This window comes from Oncorhynchus kisutch, linkage group LG16 (genome assembly GCF_002021735.2).
Source record: "Oncorhynchus kisutch isolate 150728-3 linkage group LG16, Okis_V2, whole genome shotgun sequence".
Lineage (NCBI taxonomy): Eukaryota > Metazoa > Chordata > Actinopteri > Salmoniformes > Salmonidae > Oncorhynchus > Oncorhynchus kisutch.
Genome location: NC_034189.2, coordinates 14,026,851 through 14,047,615, shown reverse-complemented (window position 1 = coordinate 14,047,615; position 20,765 = coordinate 14,026,851). Strand labels below are relative to the sequence as shown.

The following is a 20,765-nucleotide window of genomic DNA, read 5'->3' as shown; positions in this document are numbered from 1 at the left end:
CACATGAATAGGCTGTGTGGTAACCTTTAATCTGACAGTCCTCTTTCAGTTGGTGTTTACCTAGTGTAGATGCAGGGTTGGGGTCAATTCCTTTTCAATTCAGTCAATACAGGAAATAAACGGAAATTCCGACATCAATTCCAATTTACCTCATTGCCTTCTATGAGAAAAAAATTGGAAACAGAATTGGCATTTCAGTTTGTTCCTGAATTGACTGACTTGAAATGGAATTGACCCCAACCCTGCATAGACAATATTTATGCTTAAGTATATACCAAGTCAAAAGCGAACTGCAAAACACACCAGAACCAAAAAAGGGCAGCTGACACAGGGCACACTGGTAGTCCTGAGCCCTCAGAGCCCTGGCAGCCCTCAGAGTCCTGGCAGCCCTCAGAGCCCTGGCAGCCCTCAGAGCCCTCAGAGCCCTGGTAGCCCTCAGAGTCCTGGTAGCCCTCAGAGCCCTGGCAGCCCTCAGAGTCCTGGTAGCCCTCAGAGCCCTGGCAGCCCTCAGAGCCCTGGTAGCCCTCAGAGACCTGGTAGCCCTCAGAGCCCTGGTAGCCCTCAGAGTCCTGGTAGCCCTCAGAGTCCTGGTAGCCCTCAGAGCCCTGGTAGCCCTGAGAGCCCTGGTAGCCCTCAGAGACCTGGTAGCCCTCAGAGCCCTGGTAGCCCTCAGAGACCTGGTAGCCCTCAGAGACCTGGTAGCCCTCAGAGACCTGGTAGCCCTGGTAGCCCTCAGAGCCCTGGTAGCCCTCAGAGCCCTCATTGGAGACCTTCAATACAATACAACTTTATTGTCCATATGTTACAGTAAAAAACTGAGATTTGTCATGTGCTTATATTCACGAAACACACAGACCTGGCAGACGAAGTGGGCCTGGAGGTGGTCAGTGTACCCGCCTCGCCTCGATCCCAGTTTGGCCTCAAGGTCGTAGTGGACAGGGTTGAGACGACGGGCCCTATCAGCCTCCTGGTCCCACTGGTCATTGTGGACTGGGCTGGGTGAGGATGGCGATGGCTCCTCAGATACCAATGGAGGAGGAGGAGACGGATTCAGTCTGATCATGTCACTGTAGAGGCGGTTACAGCCTGTGCTGTATGTCCAGCTGACCAGGAGGTGGGCAGCAAGGCTGGGGAGGGGCAGCCAACACAAGCCACACTGGTAAGCCTGGGAGCCCTGGTCTTCTGGTGCCTCAGTGAGGTCCTGCAGGATGGACACGCGGTGGAGGAAGAGCATGGAGGTGGTCGGGACACTGGAGGTGCCGCCCAGGTTCACCTCAGGGTCGTTGGGTACGGAGTAGAGGCATTGGGCCCCGTCGGACTCCTGGTCATGCTCCTGGATACTAAATACCTGTGGAGGGAAGACAGGCAGAAGTAAAGGCTTAGTCCCAAATAGCACCCTGTTCTCTACATAGTGCACTACTTTTGATTAGAGAAATGGCACCCTATTCCCTACATAGTGCACTACTTTTGATTAGAGAAATGGCACCCTATTCCCTATGTAGTGCACTACTTTTGATCAGGGTCCATAGGGAATTGGGACCTATGCAAAATTAGGCTTGTAAATTAGATGGAAACGTTTGGATGTCATTGTAACTCAGACACATCTTCTTATTAAAATAAATGTTTCAGTTCTGAAATGATTTCATTGTCTTTGGGTGATAAATGCATTCCAGTGTAATATTTGGATCGGTTTCCCGGGAAATAACGTGAAATTCGGACACTTAATAGAATGCCATTATCAAGGAACCCTAACATCATAATTGATATCTATCATCTATTCGATTTTGACAGAAGCTTATTTCCCGGGAAAACAGAACCTAAGGTTAGACATTTTCACCAAAGAAACGTGCTTACGAATGTCATTTTAAAAACGTATGTTTAAGTGGTTTTTTTAAGTGTGTGACGTTTTATAGCTTTATTGTTTTCTTATTGTCTAATCTAGGTTCAAACACATTTTAGGTGTTTCATAGTGCAAAACGGGTTTGGAACCAGGTTTATTTATTTATTCTAACAGATTCGAATGGAAATAGTGAGTCATTCTTTCCATTCAGTTGGACATGATAGACAGGGCTCTAGTCTCCGAGACTAAGTGTTAACTCCAGGCCAGGCTGATAGAGAGGAGGAAAGGGAAGCGCTGACTCTCTTCCTAGGATGTGACAGAGGTTAGCTTGGGCAAAGGACACTTATTTTAGAGTACGCAGCAGCTGACTGTGGAAATGGTCAAATGACTACACATAGGACTACATTAATCAATAGGCCTAAGCAGTTGTGTTTTTATGTACGTACACGTAGGCTACGTGCGTGCATGCGCGTAGCATTTTCAATTTCTCAATAGGAAATAGCTGAAATAGCAAGGAATTATGAATGCCACGATGAGGTCAAAGTGAAAAAGTTTTATATACGACACTTAGCACTCAAACTTCTGGAAAAATGTATCTGAGGATTGAGAAAACAGTTCAACTTTCCCAGTCAATGGCCTATATTTACAACAGCGAACTCCTTCTGTTGACAGAACAGCGCGGTGGATTTAGAAAAGAAAGAAACTTTATTTGTTCAGTCAGCGATTATTAACCTGTTCCCTGCAGTCAGCTGCACTTTCTTCGCACCGATTGCACACTGGAGTGGCTCGTGTGCCAAACGTCACAGGACAGAACAATTCTGATGGAGTTGGGAAATCCTCTGTAAGCAAAACACCGGATGACAATCACCGATTTTTCACCAAAGATCTGACTTTGGAATAAGTAACGCTTCTATGGACCATTAAGTGACAACACAATATTGATATTCTTCTACAAGGCATCTCTAAGTCAGGGGTTTTAACGTCTCACGCCCTCTTCGACAGTGATAGTAAACATTTGTGACGTACTCCATGGATAGTGTGAGCACGGCGCGAGGAGGGTGCAGATGCTCATGATATCCAGCTACGCTCGGGGAGTTTAAAGTAGGGCTACAACATGAAAAAGTTAATTATGTCAACCGCGGAACAAGAGGTGGAACCCGTGGCGGTGGTTAACCGTATGGATACTAGCACTCGCCATTACCGGAGAGAGCTCTCAGCAGAAGACCACAACCATGATCCGGTAAAAAAGGGGACCAGAAGTAGAAAAATGGGTGAGTCATTGATCCATAAAGTGACATTGAAATGACACACAGATCCACAATCTGCCTCTGCAGTAGTAGCATACCGTGATATTGTTTTTAGGACTACCAGTCAAGTCTCAGAACACCTCATTCAAAGGTTTTTCTTTATTTTTACTATTTTCTACATTGTAGAATAATAGTGAAGACATCAAAACTGTGAAATAACACATATGGAATCATGTAGAAAACAAAAAAGTGTTAAACAAATCAAAATATGTTTTATATTTGAGACTCTTCAAATAGCCACCCTTTGCTTTGATGACAGCTTTGCACACTCTTGGCATTCTCTCAACCAGCTTCATGAGGTAGTCACCTGGAATGCATTTCAATTAACAGGTGTGCCGCCGCCTTAAGTTAATTTGTGGAATTTCTTTCCTTCTTAATGCGTTTGACCCAATCAGTTGTGATGTGACAAGGTGGTGGTGGTGGGTGGGTGGGGGTGGGGGGGGGGGGTTAAGTCCATATTATGTCAAGAACAGCTCAAATAAGCAAAGAGAAATGACAGTCCATCATTACTTTAAGACATGAAGGTCAGTCAATCCGGACAATTTCAAGAACTTTGAAAGTTTCTTCAAGTGCAGTCGCAAAAACCATCAAGCACTATGATGAAACTGGCTCTCATGAGGAACGCCACAGGAAAGGAAGACCCAGACGTACCTCTGCTGCAGAGGAAAAGTTCATTAGAGTTACCAGCCCCAGAAATTGCAGCCCAAATAAATGCTTCACAGAGTTCAAGTAACAGACACATTTCAACAACAACTGTTCAGAGGAGACTGTGTGAATCAGATTTTCATGGTTGAATTGCTGCAACGAAACCACTACTAAAGGACACAAATAATAAGAAGACTTGCTTGGGCCAAGAAACACAAGCAATGGACATTAGACCGGTGGAAATCTGTCCTCTGGTCTGGAGTCCAAATTTTTGGTTCCAACCGCTGTGTCTTTGTGAGACCCGGTGTGGGGTGAACGGATTATCTCTGCATGTGTATGTCCCACGGTAAAGCATGGAGGTGTTATTGTGTGGGGGTGCTTTGCTGGTGACACTGTCTGTGCTAGTCATACAAGCTCAGTTTAAAAGAGGGTTATTTGACAACTTGATCGTTGTTTCAGTTCTATCTATGGTGGTCTATTTTGTGACCCTGCCCCCTTTCTCTCAATTCTTCCTTCTTGTTTAGTTGGGGACACTGTTATGAAATCTGAGATTTCCTCCTGTCTCCCTCGTGTGTGTGTGTGTGTGTGTGTGTGTGTGTGTGTGTGTGTGTGTGTGTGTGTGTGTGTGTGTGTGTGTGTGTGTGTGTGTGAAAGCGATAGCACACACAGGAAACATGGGTAGAGGACTAGGGATCATATGTTTTCCTGCTCTTGTCATAATAAACACATAAAGGACATTTCAGCCGCTAGCTAAAAGGCCCATAAAGAACTTTTGGGTATGTCACCTTTTAATTTTTAGGTTATTTTGTTTACCTACTTCTTACAATCGATCAAAGTAGCATACATACTGTGTTCAGTATTAAATGAACATGTCTGTATATTGCAGAGCACTCCAGCTCCAGAGGAGCAGGCACATCTGAAGACTGCTTCCCAACAGGTGACTAACTAATAACTCTATCTACTTTACAGGGCTGATCTAGAATCAGTTCCCACTGGTCCATGTAATCTTATTCATTATGATCAACAAGGCTAAACTGATCCTAGATCATACCCTGAGACACTGTATTAATACAGACCCAGAAATATGACACCTTTCAGTGAAAGGGGGATTTCCATTTTCAATCGTCCAATGTATGTATATCAGACACTTCATTCTCATTGTGGAAACTCAGAATTTAACAGAATGGAATTTCATGAAGGTTCCAACCACAGTATTTCCAAAAGAAGGGGAGAGAGTTTGGGGTTTGGCTGTGGTAGTTGGAGTAAAGTTATGGTTTATGGGTTTAACTCTCTCTCTTGCTATTATGAGGTCTAAGATTCAACTGTGGGTTTTGAATGACTCATTCTGCTATGAACCATCAGGCTATTTCATACAGCCTCATGCTTCCAGTATCAACATAGGGGTAGAGAGTAGCCTGAGTGCCAGCCTATTTGTGCTATCATGCCAACTCCCTGTCACTCAATAATGACAGCAATGGAGACAGATCTGGGACCAGGCTAGGTTGAGCGCAACACACTGAGCACTGCTGTAGTGGTTTGACCCACGCTATGACTGCAGACTCAAAGTCAACCATTAAAAAGGCGAGGTGACATTGGGTCATATTACAATCATATAAGTTATGAGTTAAGAGTTTCATGTTTGTTCAGTAGGAAGCAGTTTTTATATTTTGTATATTCCTACTGTGGTTTTTAGTGTACCAATAAACAACTTACTGCAGTTATTGTGTGTTCTGCACTCTTTCTTCTCTTGTTTCACAAAAGCAGTAGCCTGTATGCTATTAAACTAGAATTCACTAGCTGGCCCCAGATAGGTTTGTGCTGTCTTGCTAACTCCTATGGTTATTGTTACATTTGGTGTGACAGTGACCATAGGAGATGGCAAGACAGCACAAATAGATCTGGGACCAGGCTGGAAATTCACTTCTCATTTTGGAAAAATCATGTATTTGACAGTGATTCTTGTACCTTGGACCTGAGAAAGCCACTTTGAAGTCATTGATTAATCTCTGTGGGTCATTCACTGTCAATCACAGGGTCACCAGACCAGTCCCTTACTGAAAAACAACATGAATGTCATGTGGACACATTAAGTGTTCCAAAAACACATGTTTTCACGTGATCGTATGTGAAGTTAATATGATAACACGAGACATGTAAAGCAACATGTGATAACATGGAACTACACATGTGAAAACGTGATCAAGTGTTCCAAAAACACATGATTTCACATTCAATTTCACATGTGAAATCATGTGGTTTTTCTGTAAGTGGTGAGATGATTGTGTCCAAAATGGCCGTTGGTTAATAAAGAAACGAAGTCAAGTTGAGGATACAGTATTAGTACTGTACCTGTCAGGTTATTGACATTGTTGTTCTGAGTCGTTTTTAGTCTTTTTTAACTATGACAAACCTCAAACGACACTTTTGAAACTGCTGACTGAAGTGAATTACTTCTACGTGGTGTTTTGAGAAATAGCATTATTGTTTATTACAAAGTCACCAGAGTATCTCTGTCACCTCTTCTCTCCTACAAAACATTAACTAGAGAAGGATTGCCCATACTCAGCTTGTCATAGACTGTAATGGTGATTTTTAACGTGTCCTTGCGTGTTTCCAGCGCTGCCCATGCTGTTGGCCATGGTGGAGGGGCCGGACAAGCTTCCTGCAGACGTGGGGTCACAGGAAGTGCTGAGGGGGAAACTCCGCCTCCTGGAGGCCGACAGCATAGAGGTCAACGCTCTCTTCATGGTATAACACTCTATTAACCTTTTATGTATTCAGGTTAGTCTTGTCACAGGTTGGCATTTATTGTCAACTCTTGACCTGGAGGCATCGCTGCAGAGTGGTCAGTAGCTAGCACAGCCACAAAGTCATAAAACCTGATATTAAACCTTAAATGAAGACACAAAATATCATTTTTGTTTTCATGAACTACGATATAGACAATTTTGACTTTGCAGTTCACCCATTTAGTGGAAATCGCTCAGTTCTGCCTCCAGGGAAAGATTCAGGACAATAAATGTTATCCTATGTAATCTTTATGTACAGCTGTAATCTATATATGCTGCTAAAAAGGCATTTGCTATGATACTGTACTCAGCACAGTCACACCCCATTTTGTCAATGCTTTGTCTCAGCTTTTGTGGAATTATCGCAAGCGTGAAAAGTGATAGTGAATATAATGAATGCATTGTCATATCGCCAGTTTTGCATTTGAAGTGTTTGTGTTATCAGGTTGTATTTGTTCTTACTGTGTACTTTATTAACATATTACATTATTATTATTATTATTATTATATTTATACAGTAGTTTGTGAGAAATCATGTACATTTAGAACTCTTCTCTGTTTTCCTCTCCTGTACTTTTAGGAACTATCAGCTCGTCTTGTTTCCATCAACTGTGAAGAAAACGCCATATTTGTCACATTCAAAACATTTGAAGAGATATGGAAGTTCACCACGTATTACACAATGGGTAATGTTGTCTAGTATAAGAAGTACTAGATATAGAATGGGGTTTTTATTTACATGAATGATACACACGTTCTGAATCCTAACTTAACATAAATGGTTATAGAATACAGTGGGGCAAAAAAGTATTTAGTGAGCCACCAATTGTGCAAGTTCTCCCACTTAAAAAGATGAGAGAGGCCTGTAATTTTCATCATAGGTACACTTCAACTATGACAGACAAAATGAGAAGAAAAAAATCCAGAAAATCACATTGTAGGATTTTTAATGAATTTATTTGCAAATGATGGTGGAAAATAAGTATTTGGTCAATAACAAAAGTTTATCTATATATATATATATATATACCCTTTGTTGGCAATGACAGAGGTGAAGACTTACAGAAAATGTTTGACAAGGTTTTCACACACTGTCCTCTAGAGCAGTGATGTTTTGGGGCTGTTGCTGGGCAACACAGACTTTCAACTCCCTCCAAAGATTTTCTATGGGGTTGAGATCTGTAGACTGGCTAGGCCACTCCAGGACCTTGAAATGATTCTTACGAAGCCACTCCTTCGTTGCTCGGGCGGTGTGTTTGGGATCATTGTCATGCTGAAAGACCCAGCCACGCTTCATCTTCAATGCCCTTGCTGATGGAAGGAGGTTTTCACTCAAAATCTCACGATACATGGCCCCATTCATTCTTTCCTTTTCACGGATCAGTCATCCTGGTCCCTTTGCAGAAAAACAGCCCCAAAGCATGATGTTTCCACCCCCATGCTTCACAGTAGGTATGGTGTTCTTTGAATGCAACTCAGCATTCTTTGTCCTCCAAACACGACGAGTTGAGTTTTTACCAAAAAGTTATATTTTGGTTTCATCTGACCATATGACATTCTCCCAATCTTCTTCTGGATCATCCAAATGCTCTCTAGCAAACTTATGAATTAAAAAACTGTATGGCAGAGAGGGATGAGGCAAAGGTAATAGCAAATAAATCTGACAACACAGCAGACTGGCAAACATACAGTAAATTGACAAGTCACGTAACTAAACTAAACAAAAAGGAGAATGAAACTATACTATGGAATAAAGATGAATGAAAGTTAAAAGTGCTGGAGTACTTTAAATACAATTATAGGCAAGAACGCAAACTCTGCTCCATCTTTCATTGAGGCAGATGGCTTGTTCATAACAAAACCCTTTGATATTGCCAACCACTTTAATAACTGTTTTGTTGACAAGATTAGCAGACTTAGGTATGACATGCAAACAATAAATGTTGAGCCTTCATATTCATGCATAATGGACCAAATAATGAAGGACAAGCACTGTAGTTTTAAGTTCCTCAAAGTGGGTGTGGAAGAGGTGAAAAAATTGTTGCTATTTATAGATCAGGACAAATCACCTGGTACCAACAACCTGGATGGTCAATTGTTGAGGTTGGTAGCAGAATACATTGTGACTCCTGTTTGTCACATCTTCAATTTAAGCCTAGAAGATGCCGTTTGCCCTCAGACATGGAGGGGTCTGAGGTCATTTCTACCCAAATATAGCAGAGCATCCTTTAATGACCTCCAGAGTGGCGCAGCGGTCTAAGGCACTGCATCTCAGTGCAAGAGGCTTCACTACAGTCACTGGTTCGAATCCAGGCTGTATCACATCCGGCCGTGATTGGGAGTCCCATAGGGTGGCGCACAGCGTCGGCCTACCCTGGCTAAAGCCGGACGTCATTGTAAATAAGAATTTGTTCTTAACTGACTAGTTAAAAAAAAAAATGTGTTTAAATGGTTCAAATTGGCGACCAATCAGCCTGTTGCAAGTGCTTAGCAAACTTCTGGGAAAAAGTAGTTTTTTCAAGTTATTTTACAGAAAACTAAGGGCACTTAACATGCTTGGCACTGACACAAATGACTGATGTTTGGCTGAAAGAAATTGATAGTAAAAAGATTGAGTTGTTTTGTTAGACTTCAGTGGATTTGCATCCTCTGCCTTTATTATGGATAGAGTTACCCATATAATAGAACACAGAGGGTTTTCATTAATGGAATCCTCTCTCTCTCTTCGTTAATGGAAGCCTCTGCAAATTCAGTGTGGTGTACCGCAGGGCAGCCGGCTAGGGCCATTATTGTTTTCTGTTTTTACAAATGACCTTCCACTGACCTTGAATAAAGCCTGTGTGTCTATGTACGCTGATGACTCAACAGTATACATGACGCCTGTAGCATGAAAATAAATAACTGAGACACTTAACATAGAGTTCCAGTCAGTTATAGAATGGGTAACTAGCACTAGGCTGGTGCTAAATATCTCTAACTAAAAGCATAGTTTTTGGGACAAATCACTCGCTTAACACTAAACCTCATCTGGATCTATTATTGAATAATGTGGCTATTGAGCAAGTTAAGGAGACTAAACTGCTGGGTCTAACCCTAGATAGCAAGCTATCATGGTCAAAAGATATGGACTTAATGGTTGCTAAAATGAGAAGAGGTCTGTCCATGATAGGGCGTTGCTCTGCCTTCTTGACATCTCAGTCGACCAGACAGGTCCTACAGGCCCTAGGTTTGTCGCACCTGGACTACTGCCCAGCTTTGTGGCCATGTGTGGCAAAGAACGAGTACCAGTAACATGCATGTCAGTCTTTCCTGGCTCAAAGTTGACTGCATCACTATTGGTCTTTGTGTGAGGTGTTGAAGGTACCGAACTGTCTGTTCAAGCAGTTGGCACACACAACAGAAAACATGCAACCAGAGGTATCTTCACAGTCCCCAGGTCCAGAACAGAGGCTGGGAAACGCACAGTATTAAATAGAGGCATGACTACAGGGAACTCTCTGCCACCCCAAGTAACTCAAGCTAGCAATTAAACCAGTTTTAAAAAACAGATAAAAGAACACCTTACAGCACAAAGGGGACTGATGAGACACAGACATGTTTATAGTGTATTGTAATTTGCACTGTACTGTGTATTAGACCTAGATGTTGTGTGCATGTACTGATATGTAGGTGTCGTGACTTGACTTGTAACATTAATCTGAACACTGTTATATATCTAATCAACTATGTTGTTACCCGATCAAATGAATCATGTAACAATTAACTCATGAGGATCTGGGGCACCACGAGAGCAGTTATTTAAAGAGTTACCATCTCCCGAATTAAACTCTAAAGGTCTTTACCTATCACATCTATAAACAGTCAACTTATTAATCATAACCTTGTATCATATCATCATTCTGAACAGTCGTAACCTCTTTGCATCTGCAAAAACCCGAGCCTTACTCGGTAAGATTCAGTACTACACAAATTGATTATTTATTTACTAGCTAATTAAATGGTAACACAAGATAAACATACACACTTAATACATTAAAAACAGGTCCCTGGTGGACTGACAACAATAGGGCTACTTGTTACAAAAGACATGGAGAGGGCGAGAGAGGGAGTGGGACCGAGACACTTAACGTTGGTACATTTGGAAACTACTCTCACCTGATTTCTTACTCCAAGCGGGTGGCGGCACAGGAACCGCCACCCGCATGGAGTAAGCAATCATGTATGTATTTACATGAAAATTCTTAACCCATCATTTTATACAGTTTGTTCAAAAGGGGCGGTTCTGTCAGGCTGACACACTCTCTGACCTCAATCAAGGGGGCGGTGACTACTTACTGTGCACAGTTATAGAAACAATTTCCTCTTAGTTTCTAAAATCACATCCCTCTCTTAACAAAAACACTAATACTTTTTCATATAGCATGCACAACGCAGAGGATGGAAACTTTGTGCATGTCGTATGTATACTTTCCAAGTTACAGTATTTCCTTTATAATATTTTTAATGACATCACAAAATAACAACCAAACCGACATTAGTGTTATTTTAGGTCGCCTCTGACAAATCCCCACATTCTATATTAGAAATATTGTTCTAGTAGTTGCTTTTGAACGTGTTAGACTTTTGGCGCGAAAACTCTTCTTAAAACAAAGTACATTCCTTGAGGGAATTTAGAGAGGGATGTCTGAATGTTCTGTCCTTGATTTACAACAGGGTGTGAGGTGTTAATCCCCACCAGTTCCCTCCTCCCCCTCTGCGGGTGAGAGGGGGTCTGGTTGAAGTTATTTATTGCAAAGCTGATCTGACCTATTTGGATCCTCACAGGACAGTCATGACATAGGCTCTCTGTCACGTTTTAAATGTATGTATTTCAGTCCTTGACTAATAATGTTCTGTACTATGTACTATATCATGTTTCATGTGGACCCCAGGAAGAGTAGCGGCTAAAGGGGATCCTAATAAATAACAAACAAAGTAGAGGTCTTCACGGGTTCGGGTGGACCCCAGGAAGAGTAGCGGCTTAAGGGGATCCTAATATATACCAAACAAAGTAGAGGTCTTCACGGGTTCGGGTGGACCCGATATACCCGACCCGGGCCTGAACAGGTTCGGGTCTGAAATAACAAAGTAACTGATTTTATATCTCCGATTGAAATCAATACATAAACTACTTCTAGACCAGGACTTCTGACTGACCTCTGACATATTGACATCTGACCTCTGTTCCCCAGGCTTTCTGGGTCAGTGCATGGAGAACCTGCTGTTGGACCAGGACTTTTGGTTGAGTTCTCTGGACCAGGAGTACTTTGCCATAGAGATCTCTATCCAAGAGGAGACTCTCAACCTCATGTACAAAGGCATCCTCATGCAAGAGGGTAACTCACCCAGTGACTCACAGAATTAAAATATCTGACTTCTACAGCTTTTGGTACCCACATTCACTGTGGTGTATTCAGAATAGTGTATTCAGAATATACAGACGCACTTAATTTGATAAGTCAGCACATACAGATCACATGAACATTGAGTATCCATGTTATGCTGTTATGAGATGTTATACATGTTATACTCTTAATTACAATGCTACAAATGATTAGTTATTTAGTTATACCCACAAATAAAGTATGACAAATCTCCCCCTCTGTCAGGTTCCTTGTTCGCCAGCTGCAGCTCCACCCAGATGTTCGACAGCTCCACCTCTGGTAGAGACCTCTACCTGGAGCAGGGGGACATCGCCCTGTTTGAGCCCCCGTTCCTGGGCTCGGGGTGGACCGTACTCTCCCTGGGGGATGGAGCCCGGGGGACCAAACCCAAACCAGCCCTGGAGCCCGTCATCCCCTTCCACCAGTCAGTACTTTGCCTAGTGTAGTCAAAACAGAAGAAGAAGCATACTGCTAATTTTCCAAGTTTCACCTTTTTATTCACATATTTCGTTCCTGTTTCCGCCCTATAGATGGTTCCTCAAATCATGTGCGGAGAACATCTTAGTTGGCAGTGGCAAGCCAGCATGTGATTTCCCCTGCCAGTTTGGTAAGAAGAACCTTGTTTGAATTCCACTTGACAATCCTAATTCTAAGGGCTTCACTTTTCCTTTATATGGAGGAATTCTAGAGTCTAAACTTACTTTAAAATTCTAATGAATCTCTCTTGTCCACCTCTCTCTCCCCATGCAAGCAACTGGCTCTTGCGTGGCCACTGCTGAGTATGACGCCGGTGGGCCAGACGAGCTAAGCCTGGAGCAGGGCGACCGCATCATCATTGTGGGCCTGTTGGTGTCGTGCTTCGAGTGGTTCACTGGCAGACTGGAGAGAACAGGAGAAGTGGGATTGGTGATGACAACACTGGTCAGACCGGCCGATAGCCTTTGTGAGTAAGTGTGTCCTTCTGCTGAGTTATATATTGATTAACTGGTTAACTGCATCAGATTAGCTGCGTCATCATGTATACAGTAGTGATATATTCATAGAATTAAATAGAACACTTACATGGTGATTGGTTTGCCAGCAACTATGCAGCTCGATGGTATCAGCTACTCAAGTGTAGTTTTCCACACTCAACAGTTTCCTATGTGTTTCAAGAATGGTCCACCACCCAAAGGACATCCAGCCAACTTGACACAACTGTGGGAAGCATTGGAGTCAACATGGGCCAGCATCACTGTGGAATGCTTTCGACACCTTGTAGAGTCTGTTCCCCGATGAATTTAGGCTGTTCTGAGAGGAAAGGGGGGGGGGTGCAACTCAATAATAGCACGCTTGGTTTATCTCTATGGGTGTATTACAGTAAATGTACAAAGACACACTGTGGACAATGCTTTCAGAGCCATGTTGAATTATATGTTCAAACCCACATCGTAGCTCCTCACGTTCCTTTTAGAAAGTTATCATTCTACCTTGTCTGAAAATAGTAGACATTTAGTTTTATTAACTCCATTCTAGGGCGTCTGACATTTTCCTAGAGAAAGAAGAGAGGTTGTTTTTCAACCTGAAAGAAGATCAGATTAAAGAGGAGACAATCGCCTTGCTGAAAAAAATCAACCAGAATGATGTTGGACACGTCTACAAACTTGGTGAGACAGAAATTGGGAAATGCTCTGGGGCTTTTCTTGGTGATGAACAGCTGCCAGCAAGTACAGCTTGTTTTTATTTTTTGCTCTCTTAGACTTGCTTACTGTGTAAAGACGGTCTATTTTGATATTGATTCATTAATTATTGCTTTCATTCCAGATCTGATTGCTCACCCGGATTCTCCAAATGAACCAACTCAAAATAGGGGTATTTATTGTTTGCTTTGTACTTATGGACTATTGGGTTTGAGTATTTTTTTTCTCAACTTGGAAAACTTTCAAATAATTCCCTTTTTCTGATTCTTCCCACATGTCAACAAAATCATAAATAATGATCTTCATCTAATGTCTTGCAGATGGTTCCCAAGGCAACATGGACGCTCACCAACAAGCAGAACTGAGGAGGAAGATTGAAGAGATTCTGCTAAAAGGGAAGATGAAATCGAAGGTGCCTCATGCAACTGTGACGACAAATGGAACTCTGGAGGACCAGAGTGAGACCTCTAAGACTACATTACCCAGCGGTCCTCACTTCACCATCCAACCAGTTGAGGAAAGCACCACCACCAACCAGGAGAAATTCCTTCCTCTTCTATCCTTCCTGGGTGGCAGCAACTACAAACCAGAGTTTGGCGCCCTCTATGGCCAAACTCCGGAACGGCTCCTCGCCACTTTCACTGGCCACTCGGACGACATTGACAAATTAGTGGCGTATCTAGGTGTTGCCAGGGAAACTGCCAGGAAGAAACGTCTCCATTGGTCCCAGAGCCGCCTCTGTTTCCTTTTGGGGAAACTCTGCGCAGGACGATCAAAATTTTCCCAGGCTCGCGTCTACTTCGAGGAGGCCCTTAGCGTCCCTCGAGACATCTTCACGGACATGCTAATGCTAGCTAGCATCTACGCTAACCTGGCGGGGATCTATCTCATGCAGAAAAATACAGAGAAATACTTGGCTCTGTCGGAGCGGATCGCTGCGCTGCTAATGGGCATCCCTTACTGCGTCTCGACAGTGGAGAAAGACTCAGAAGTTCTGAAATTTATCCTGAAGAAGGCGGTGCTTAGTCACAATAAGATGGCAGAAGCCAGAGCATGCTTCCTTTTGGCCAAGCTCCACTGGAGGCGAGGAGAGGCGGCGGACACCATTCCCTTCCTGGAGAGGCTTCTGGTTCTCTTGGCGGAGCCCCCTGGTGTCCGGAGCGTCGTGCCCAGCCATGGCTACCTCAGCCTGGCGGGGCTGTACAGCCAGCTCTCCCTCCCTCACCTCTGTGTCAGCTCGGCCAGGAGAGCCACGATGCATCCGTCTGCTAGGCTAGCCGATTGTCTGAATGGAATGGGGCTGGTTCTGGAGAACACAGACAGACTCTATGGGATCCGGAAGCAGGACGTCGCCATTCCGGCTCAAGTGGCTCCATATCTCAGCCGGTCGCTCTCCTTCACTGGGCGATTAGATGGAGTCGGTGGCACTGGTGACGACACTCTAAGCCAGGCTCTAACACTCTGCCTATCCCAGCTGTTTCAGGAACATGGGATGCTAGGTCATGCCGTACGCTCCATGCACACTCTCATAGACCATCATTGTGTGCCGTCATCATCATCGGGCACCTCTAGCATTCCTGAACGAAACATCGCCCTTGTGTGGCTAGCATGGCTCCACATCTGTAACAGCCAACCAGAGGTTTCTCTAGACGTCCTCGACTCAGTGCTGGCCTCCATGCCAGAACATTGCACTACGCCACAGGAAGGTACACTTAAGTTGTTATTTTGCACATACTACACTGTTGAACTTACTGCTACATATGTATTTTTTTTGTAGATACCTTGTAATGCTTGTTTGTGTTACTGTAAAAATATGTGAGTATTTGTATCGTTTATTTACTACTGCTGTAAGTATGACAAACTAATTTGCCCTTCCCAATCTCATCTCAAGGACTGGTCCACAACATGAGGGGTGTAGCCTTGCGAAGCATGGGGGACCTGAGGAGGGCAGCAGAGAGCTACCAGACGGCCATTGATGTGTGTGAGGAGTGTGAGGACCGGGCTAACTGGGCAGTAGCAGAAGCTAACCTGGGGTTATTGTGTCTGAAGGCTGGGGCTAAGGTATATGAAGGCTGGGGTTATTGTGTCTGAAGGCTGGGGCTAAGGTATATGAAGGCTGGGGTTATTGTGTCTGAAGGCTGGGGCTAAGGTATATGAAGGCTGGGGCTAAGGTATATGAAGGCTGGGGCTAAGGTATATGAAGGCTGGGGTTATTGTGTCTGAAGGCTGGGGCTAAGGTATATGAAGGCTGGGGCTAAGGTATATGAAGGCTGGGGCTAAGGTATATGAAGGCTGGGGCTAAGGTATATGAAGGCTGGGGCTAAGGTATATGAAGGCTGGGGCTAAGGTATATGAAGGCTGGGACTAAGGTATATGAAGGCTGGGGCTAAGGTATATGAAGGCTGGGACTAAGGTATATGAAGGCTGGGACTAAGGTATATGAAGGCTGGGGCTAAGGTATATGAAGGCTGGGGGCTAAGGTATATGAAGGCTGGGGGCTAAGGTATATGAAGGCTGGGGCTAAGGTATATGAAGGCTGGGGCTAAGGTATATGAAGGCTGGGGCTAAGGTATATGAAGGCTGGGGCTAAGGTATATGAAGGCTGGGACTAAGGTATATGAAGGCTGGGGCTAAGGTATATGAAGGCTGGGGCTAAGGTATATGAAGGCTGGGGCTAAGGTATATGAAGGCTGGGGCTAAGGTATATGAAGGCTGGGGCTAAGGTATATGAAGGCTGGGGCTAAGGTATATGAAGGCTGGGGCTAAGGTATATGAAGGCTGGGACTAAGGTATATGAAGGCTGGGGCTAAGGTATATGAAGGCTGGGGCTAAGGTATATGAAGGCTGGGGCTAAGGTATATGAAGGCTGGGGCTAAGGTATATGAAGGCTGGGGCTAAGGTATATGAAGGCTGGGACTAAGGTATATGAAGGCTGGGACTAAGGTATATGAAGGCTGGGACTAAGGTATATGAAGGCTGGGACTAAGGTATATGAAGGCTGGGGCTAAGGTATATGAAGGCTGGGGCTAAGGTATATGAAGGCTGGGACTAAGGTATATGATCAGAAATATATTATTTTGTGTTACTATTACCTTTTTTTATTTAGACAATTTTAAAAACTTTTTAACTCTGCATTGTTTGGAATGGGCTCGTAAGTAAGCATTTCATGGTTTCGTCTACACCTGTTGTATTTGGCGCATGTGACAAATAACATTTGATTTGATATGTGAATTATGATTACAAAATTCCCAGGTTTTCCGGAAATCCTGTTTGGAAAGAATCTGTGAATATTCCAACAGGGATTTCTCAGAAAATCAGTTAATTTTGGGGAAAGTTGGTGAAATGTTGCTACTTTAATTAGGATTCCAGATAGATTAGCAGTCCTGTCTCTTCATCCTCAGAGGTTAGCGGAGCAGCATCTAACAGAAGCTGTTGAGATGTTGTCAGCGCTGGAGGGACAAGAACATGAGGTTCATTTTATTCCGTTTTTATTTTTACCCAGGACAACATTATTTTATTTATTTTTCATGTCAAAAAATGTACTATTTTATTGATTTATTTTGTTCTATGTAATATTTGTTATCGTTACAATTTACTGCAGGTGTCATTATGAATGCTTTCATAAAGCCTTTATAACAGCCATATAACATACATTATAACGTTTGTCATTAGTCGTTACCTTTTGTTATTCAAGGTGATCTTTACCACTGTGCTGTTGGAGCTGGGACAGTACTATGTGAACCAGAGACACCTGGACAGAGGAAAGATCTACTATGAATGGGCTCTACTCATGGCTATCAAGTCAAACCACTCAGACAGTACGTTTTTTTTTTAAACCATAATTTCCTAGTGTCACCACAATGCTACAGAACACATGGCTCACATACAGGTTCAAACACTATTCTCGCCACTAGCCGTCAGCTGAATCAACATTAGGAGGTATGGGGACCCTCTGAGAACGTTGGTATTGGATCCAAGGAAAGGAAATACTCTCAAGCCTGTGGTTAGTTTTTGTTGGCGAAACCGAGATGCAGAATCTTTCATACGTGAATATTTCCCTGCTAAAATGACATTGGTTATGCATTCTACAGTTCTATAATGTATTTATTTAAGATTTGAATGTTTAAATATTAGGTTACTATACACTGAACATATGGAATGAATTTCATTTGCAGTATACCCGATTCATCACTTCTGCCCCAAATATGTATTACTCCTCTGGCTAATGTTGAGGCTTTAGCTCAGTAGGCTAACAGAAAGATGCTGTTAATCCGACTCTCCGTGCTCTATTCCCCTCTCCCAGGTCAGTTGAGCGTGACGCGACGCTTGTGCCACCTTTACAGAGCAGTGTGTCCGGATGAGGCCCAGTGCATCATCTACAACGAACATCAGCTGGCCCTGCTGGTGACCCGGGGAGACAGGAGACAGGAGGGAGAGGTGTTGGAGACCATCAGCCAGCTATACCTTAGTCTGGGGACAGAGAGGTCCGTCCCTCTCTATCTATCTATCTATCTATCTATTTGGCAGCAAATGATAACATTTCCCATGCTTTCCATCTCTGTGTCCAGGGCTAGGCGGTCTGCTCTGGACTACACCAAGCGTAGCCTGGGGATCTTCATAGACCTGGGCCGGAGGGAGAAGGAGGCTTACGCCTGGTTACAGGCTGGGAAGATATACCACCTGCTGGGCCAGACTGAACTGGTGGACCTTTATTTACAGGTCAGAACCTATTCTATAGCACAGTGCAGACAGCAGTCACTCAGAGTTACATTGACATGTTACCTCTTGTATTTCCTCCCAGGTGGCCCAAGATGTGGGGGTGAGTACGGGAGACACACACTTCATCCTACAGCTGCTGGAGGCAGCAGGGGACGTCTTCTTCAACAGCTCAACGGAGAGAGAGAAGGCTGTCTGCTTCTATGGGGTACGACACAGACACACACACTGCTTCTATGGGGTAGGACAGAGGTGGTTTATGTATGTGTGTGACCCACCTTGTGTGTCTGTTAGGACCGTGCCCTGCCCATCGCGGTGAAAACCAGCAGTGCAGAGGTCAGACTGAGACTGTCTAACAAGCTGGTGGAGCTGCTGCTGCAGATGAAGCTGTATGGAGAGGCTGTTGAGTACGCCCAGACCGCCCTGGACATCAGTGTTAAACTGGGTAGGACACACAACAGAGCCAGTCCTTGCTTGTATTTTCCAATAGAAATATGTATTTACATATCGCAGATGCTCTTATCCAGAGTGAATTACAGTCAGTGCATTCCAGTAAGGTTTGGCAGGGAAAAACAACCACATCACAGTTATTATTACAACAACAACAAAAAGCCGCCGTCAGCAGAATCTGTGACAGGAAGTAAAAACAAGTGCACCCTGGCTATAGCTCTTTCTGTGAAGAAATACTAACTAATGAAACCACGGTTGTACTTCATATAGGAAACCGTCTGAACGAGCGTGTGGCGTTCCACCGCCTGGCTACTCTGTACCACTGTCTGGGTCAGTTTGAGCTGGCTGAACACTACTACCTGAAGGCCCTCTCCCTCTGCCCCACGCCCCTGGAGTTTGATGAGGAAACCCTGTACTATGTCCGGGTGTATCGTACGCTGGGGGACATTATATTCTATGACCTGAAGGTAATCAAATTAATCAATCAATCAATGGAATTCATGACTGGGCAGGTTGCTGTATTTTCAGGTTTTAAATACATATCTATAAGAAATAGAAATTTGATCCCAAAAGTTAAACTTTGAATTGCACTCCTTTGGAGAAATTCCGTGTCAAGATGGAGTTGATGCCAACCCTCGAAAACATTTCCATTTCATTGTGGCTATATAACGCTTGATTTACATGGACCAAACCAAAACAGCTTCAACGATTCCTCCACTGACCCGAACCAACCTTACCTCTAACCCCTAACTTTTCACCTTTGACCCTTAGGACCCGTATGACGCCGCAGGGTACTACCACCTAGCACTTGCTGCAGCCATGGACATCGGCAACAAGAAGTCCCAGCTCCAGCTCTGCACCCGATTGGCTACCATCTACCACAACTTCCTGGTCGATCGGGAACTGTCCCTCTTCTTCTACCAGAAAGCACGAGCGTTCGCCTCCGACCTCAATGTACGACGCATCAACCTCTCGCCAGACCAGATCTTCAGCAGTATGTCACAGTACAAGACGAACAGGGTGAACATCCAGGAACCAAGAAATAAGTCACCGCCAAACGGCCATCTTGGTTTGAAGTTAGTGAGAAGAGGGGAGAGGTTATAGCATGGACCCAGATCTGTTTGTGCTCTTACCAACTCCAATGCTGATTGTCAAGCAAACCATGACAATGAGTTACAAGGAGTTGCTATGATAGCACAAACAGACTGGCACTCAGGCTAGAGAGTTTATGGGTGTTGGAGGATATTGTGCCAAGTGGGCGTTGTAGGCCTTCGTTCGGTTTAAATATGTCATTTTTGAACCGCTGAGATGTGTTAATGTGATTTTGCCAATCAGTGTTCTGTGCCTTACTGAACAATATCACTTAGAATAGAATCATACGGAAATGACTGAATATCTATAATTGTCTTCAGTTGATGACCTGAAATGAGTTAAGTCATGGTGAAAGTAATGAATCATGAAAGATATCTCTATTAAAAAGTCAGAGAAGATAATGGAGAAGGTCCAACTGTTGCAGGTTACAGTGGAGTGAATTGCTCTGTGAGAGTGAAGACCACTTGGACTGCGCGGCTGGGCCCATATCCACAGTGTCTCATAGTAGGAGTGCTGATCTAGGATCTGTCCATACAGTCGTATTTATTCTGATCCAAAAGGCAAAACTGATCCTAAGTCAGCACTCTGATAAGCCGTCAATGCCTTTTTTTGTATGATTAGCTAGTTTTCCATCCAATCGGCTCAAAGATTTTCATGCGAATATTCAACAATCCGCATAATGAAAATATGCACATTTTCCCATCAGTGGTGTTTCCACCCAACGGACTTGTTGTAGATAAAAAATCAATGCGTGATGACGTAGTGCACACAAAATGTACTTTTTCGCTTAGGTTTTCATGTAATTAATAAAAATTGAAAGAGTC

General features: G+C 43.7%; 1 protein-coding gene across 2 annotated transcripts; it reads left to right on the top strand.

The window, feature by feature from the left end:
• The first annotated feature begins 2,227 nt into the window (after positions 1 to 2,227).
• Positions 2,228 to 20,765, top strand: LOC109906324 (SH3 domain and tetratricopeptide repeat-containing protein 1). Of its 2 annotated transcripts, none has more exons than XM_020503972.2 (20): positions 2,228 to 3,111; positions 4,679 to 4,729; positions 6,410 to 6,540; positions 7,162 to 7,267; positions 11,813 to 11,956; positions 12,230 to 12,428; positions 12,535 to 12,611; positions 12,756 to 12,951; positions 13,520 to 13,650; positions 13,808 to 13,855; positions 14,004 to 15,389; positions 15,575 to 15,660; positions 17,085 to 17,153; positions 17,378 to 17,501; positions 17,987 to 18,167; positions 18,252 to 18,402; positions 18,485 to 18,607; positions 18,694 to 18,844; positions 19,120 to 19,316; positions 19,621 to 20,765. In XM_020503972.2, exons 1-20 carry the CDS (start codon positions 2,955 to 2,957, stop codon positions 19,951 to 19,953), a joined length of 4,041 nt encoding a protein of 1,346 aa, XP_020359561.1. In that variant the 5' UTR covers positions 2,228 to 2,954; the 3' UTR covers positions 19,954 to 20,765. The 2 variants fall into 2 exon arrangements, with proteins under 2 accessions (XP_020359561.1, XP_020359560.1); XM_020503971.2 differs by having other exon boundaries at positions 2,229 to 3,111; positions 15,575 to 15,744.

What these genes read in the sequence shown, in the direction of transcription:
- LOC109906324 (XM_020503971.2), top strand. Translation starts at nt 2,955, where the DNA reads ATGAAAAAGTTAATTATGTCAACCGCGGAACAAGAGGTGGAACCCGTG. An exon ending in CCGGCCGATAGCCTTTGTGA is followed by an intron (nt 12,952 to 13,519) that starts GTAAGTGTGTCC and finishes ACTCCATTCTAG; the next exon opens with GGCGTCTGACATTTTCCTAG. An exon ending in TTATATTCTATGACCTGAAG is followed by an intron (nt 19,317 to 19,620) that starts GTAATCAAATTA and finishes TTTGACCCTTAG; the next exon opens with GACCCGTATGACGCCGCAGG.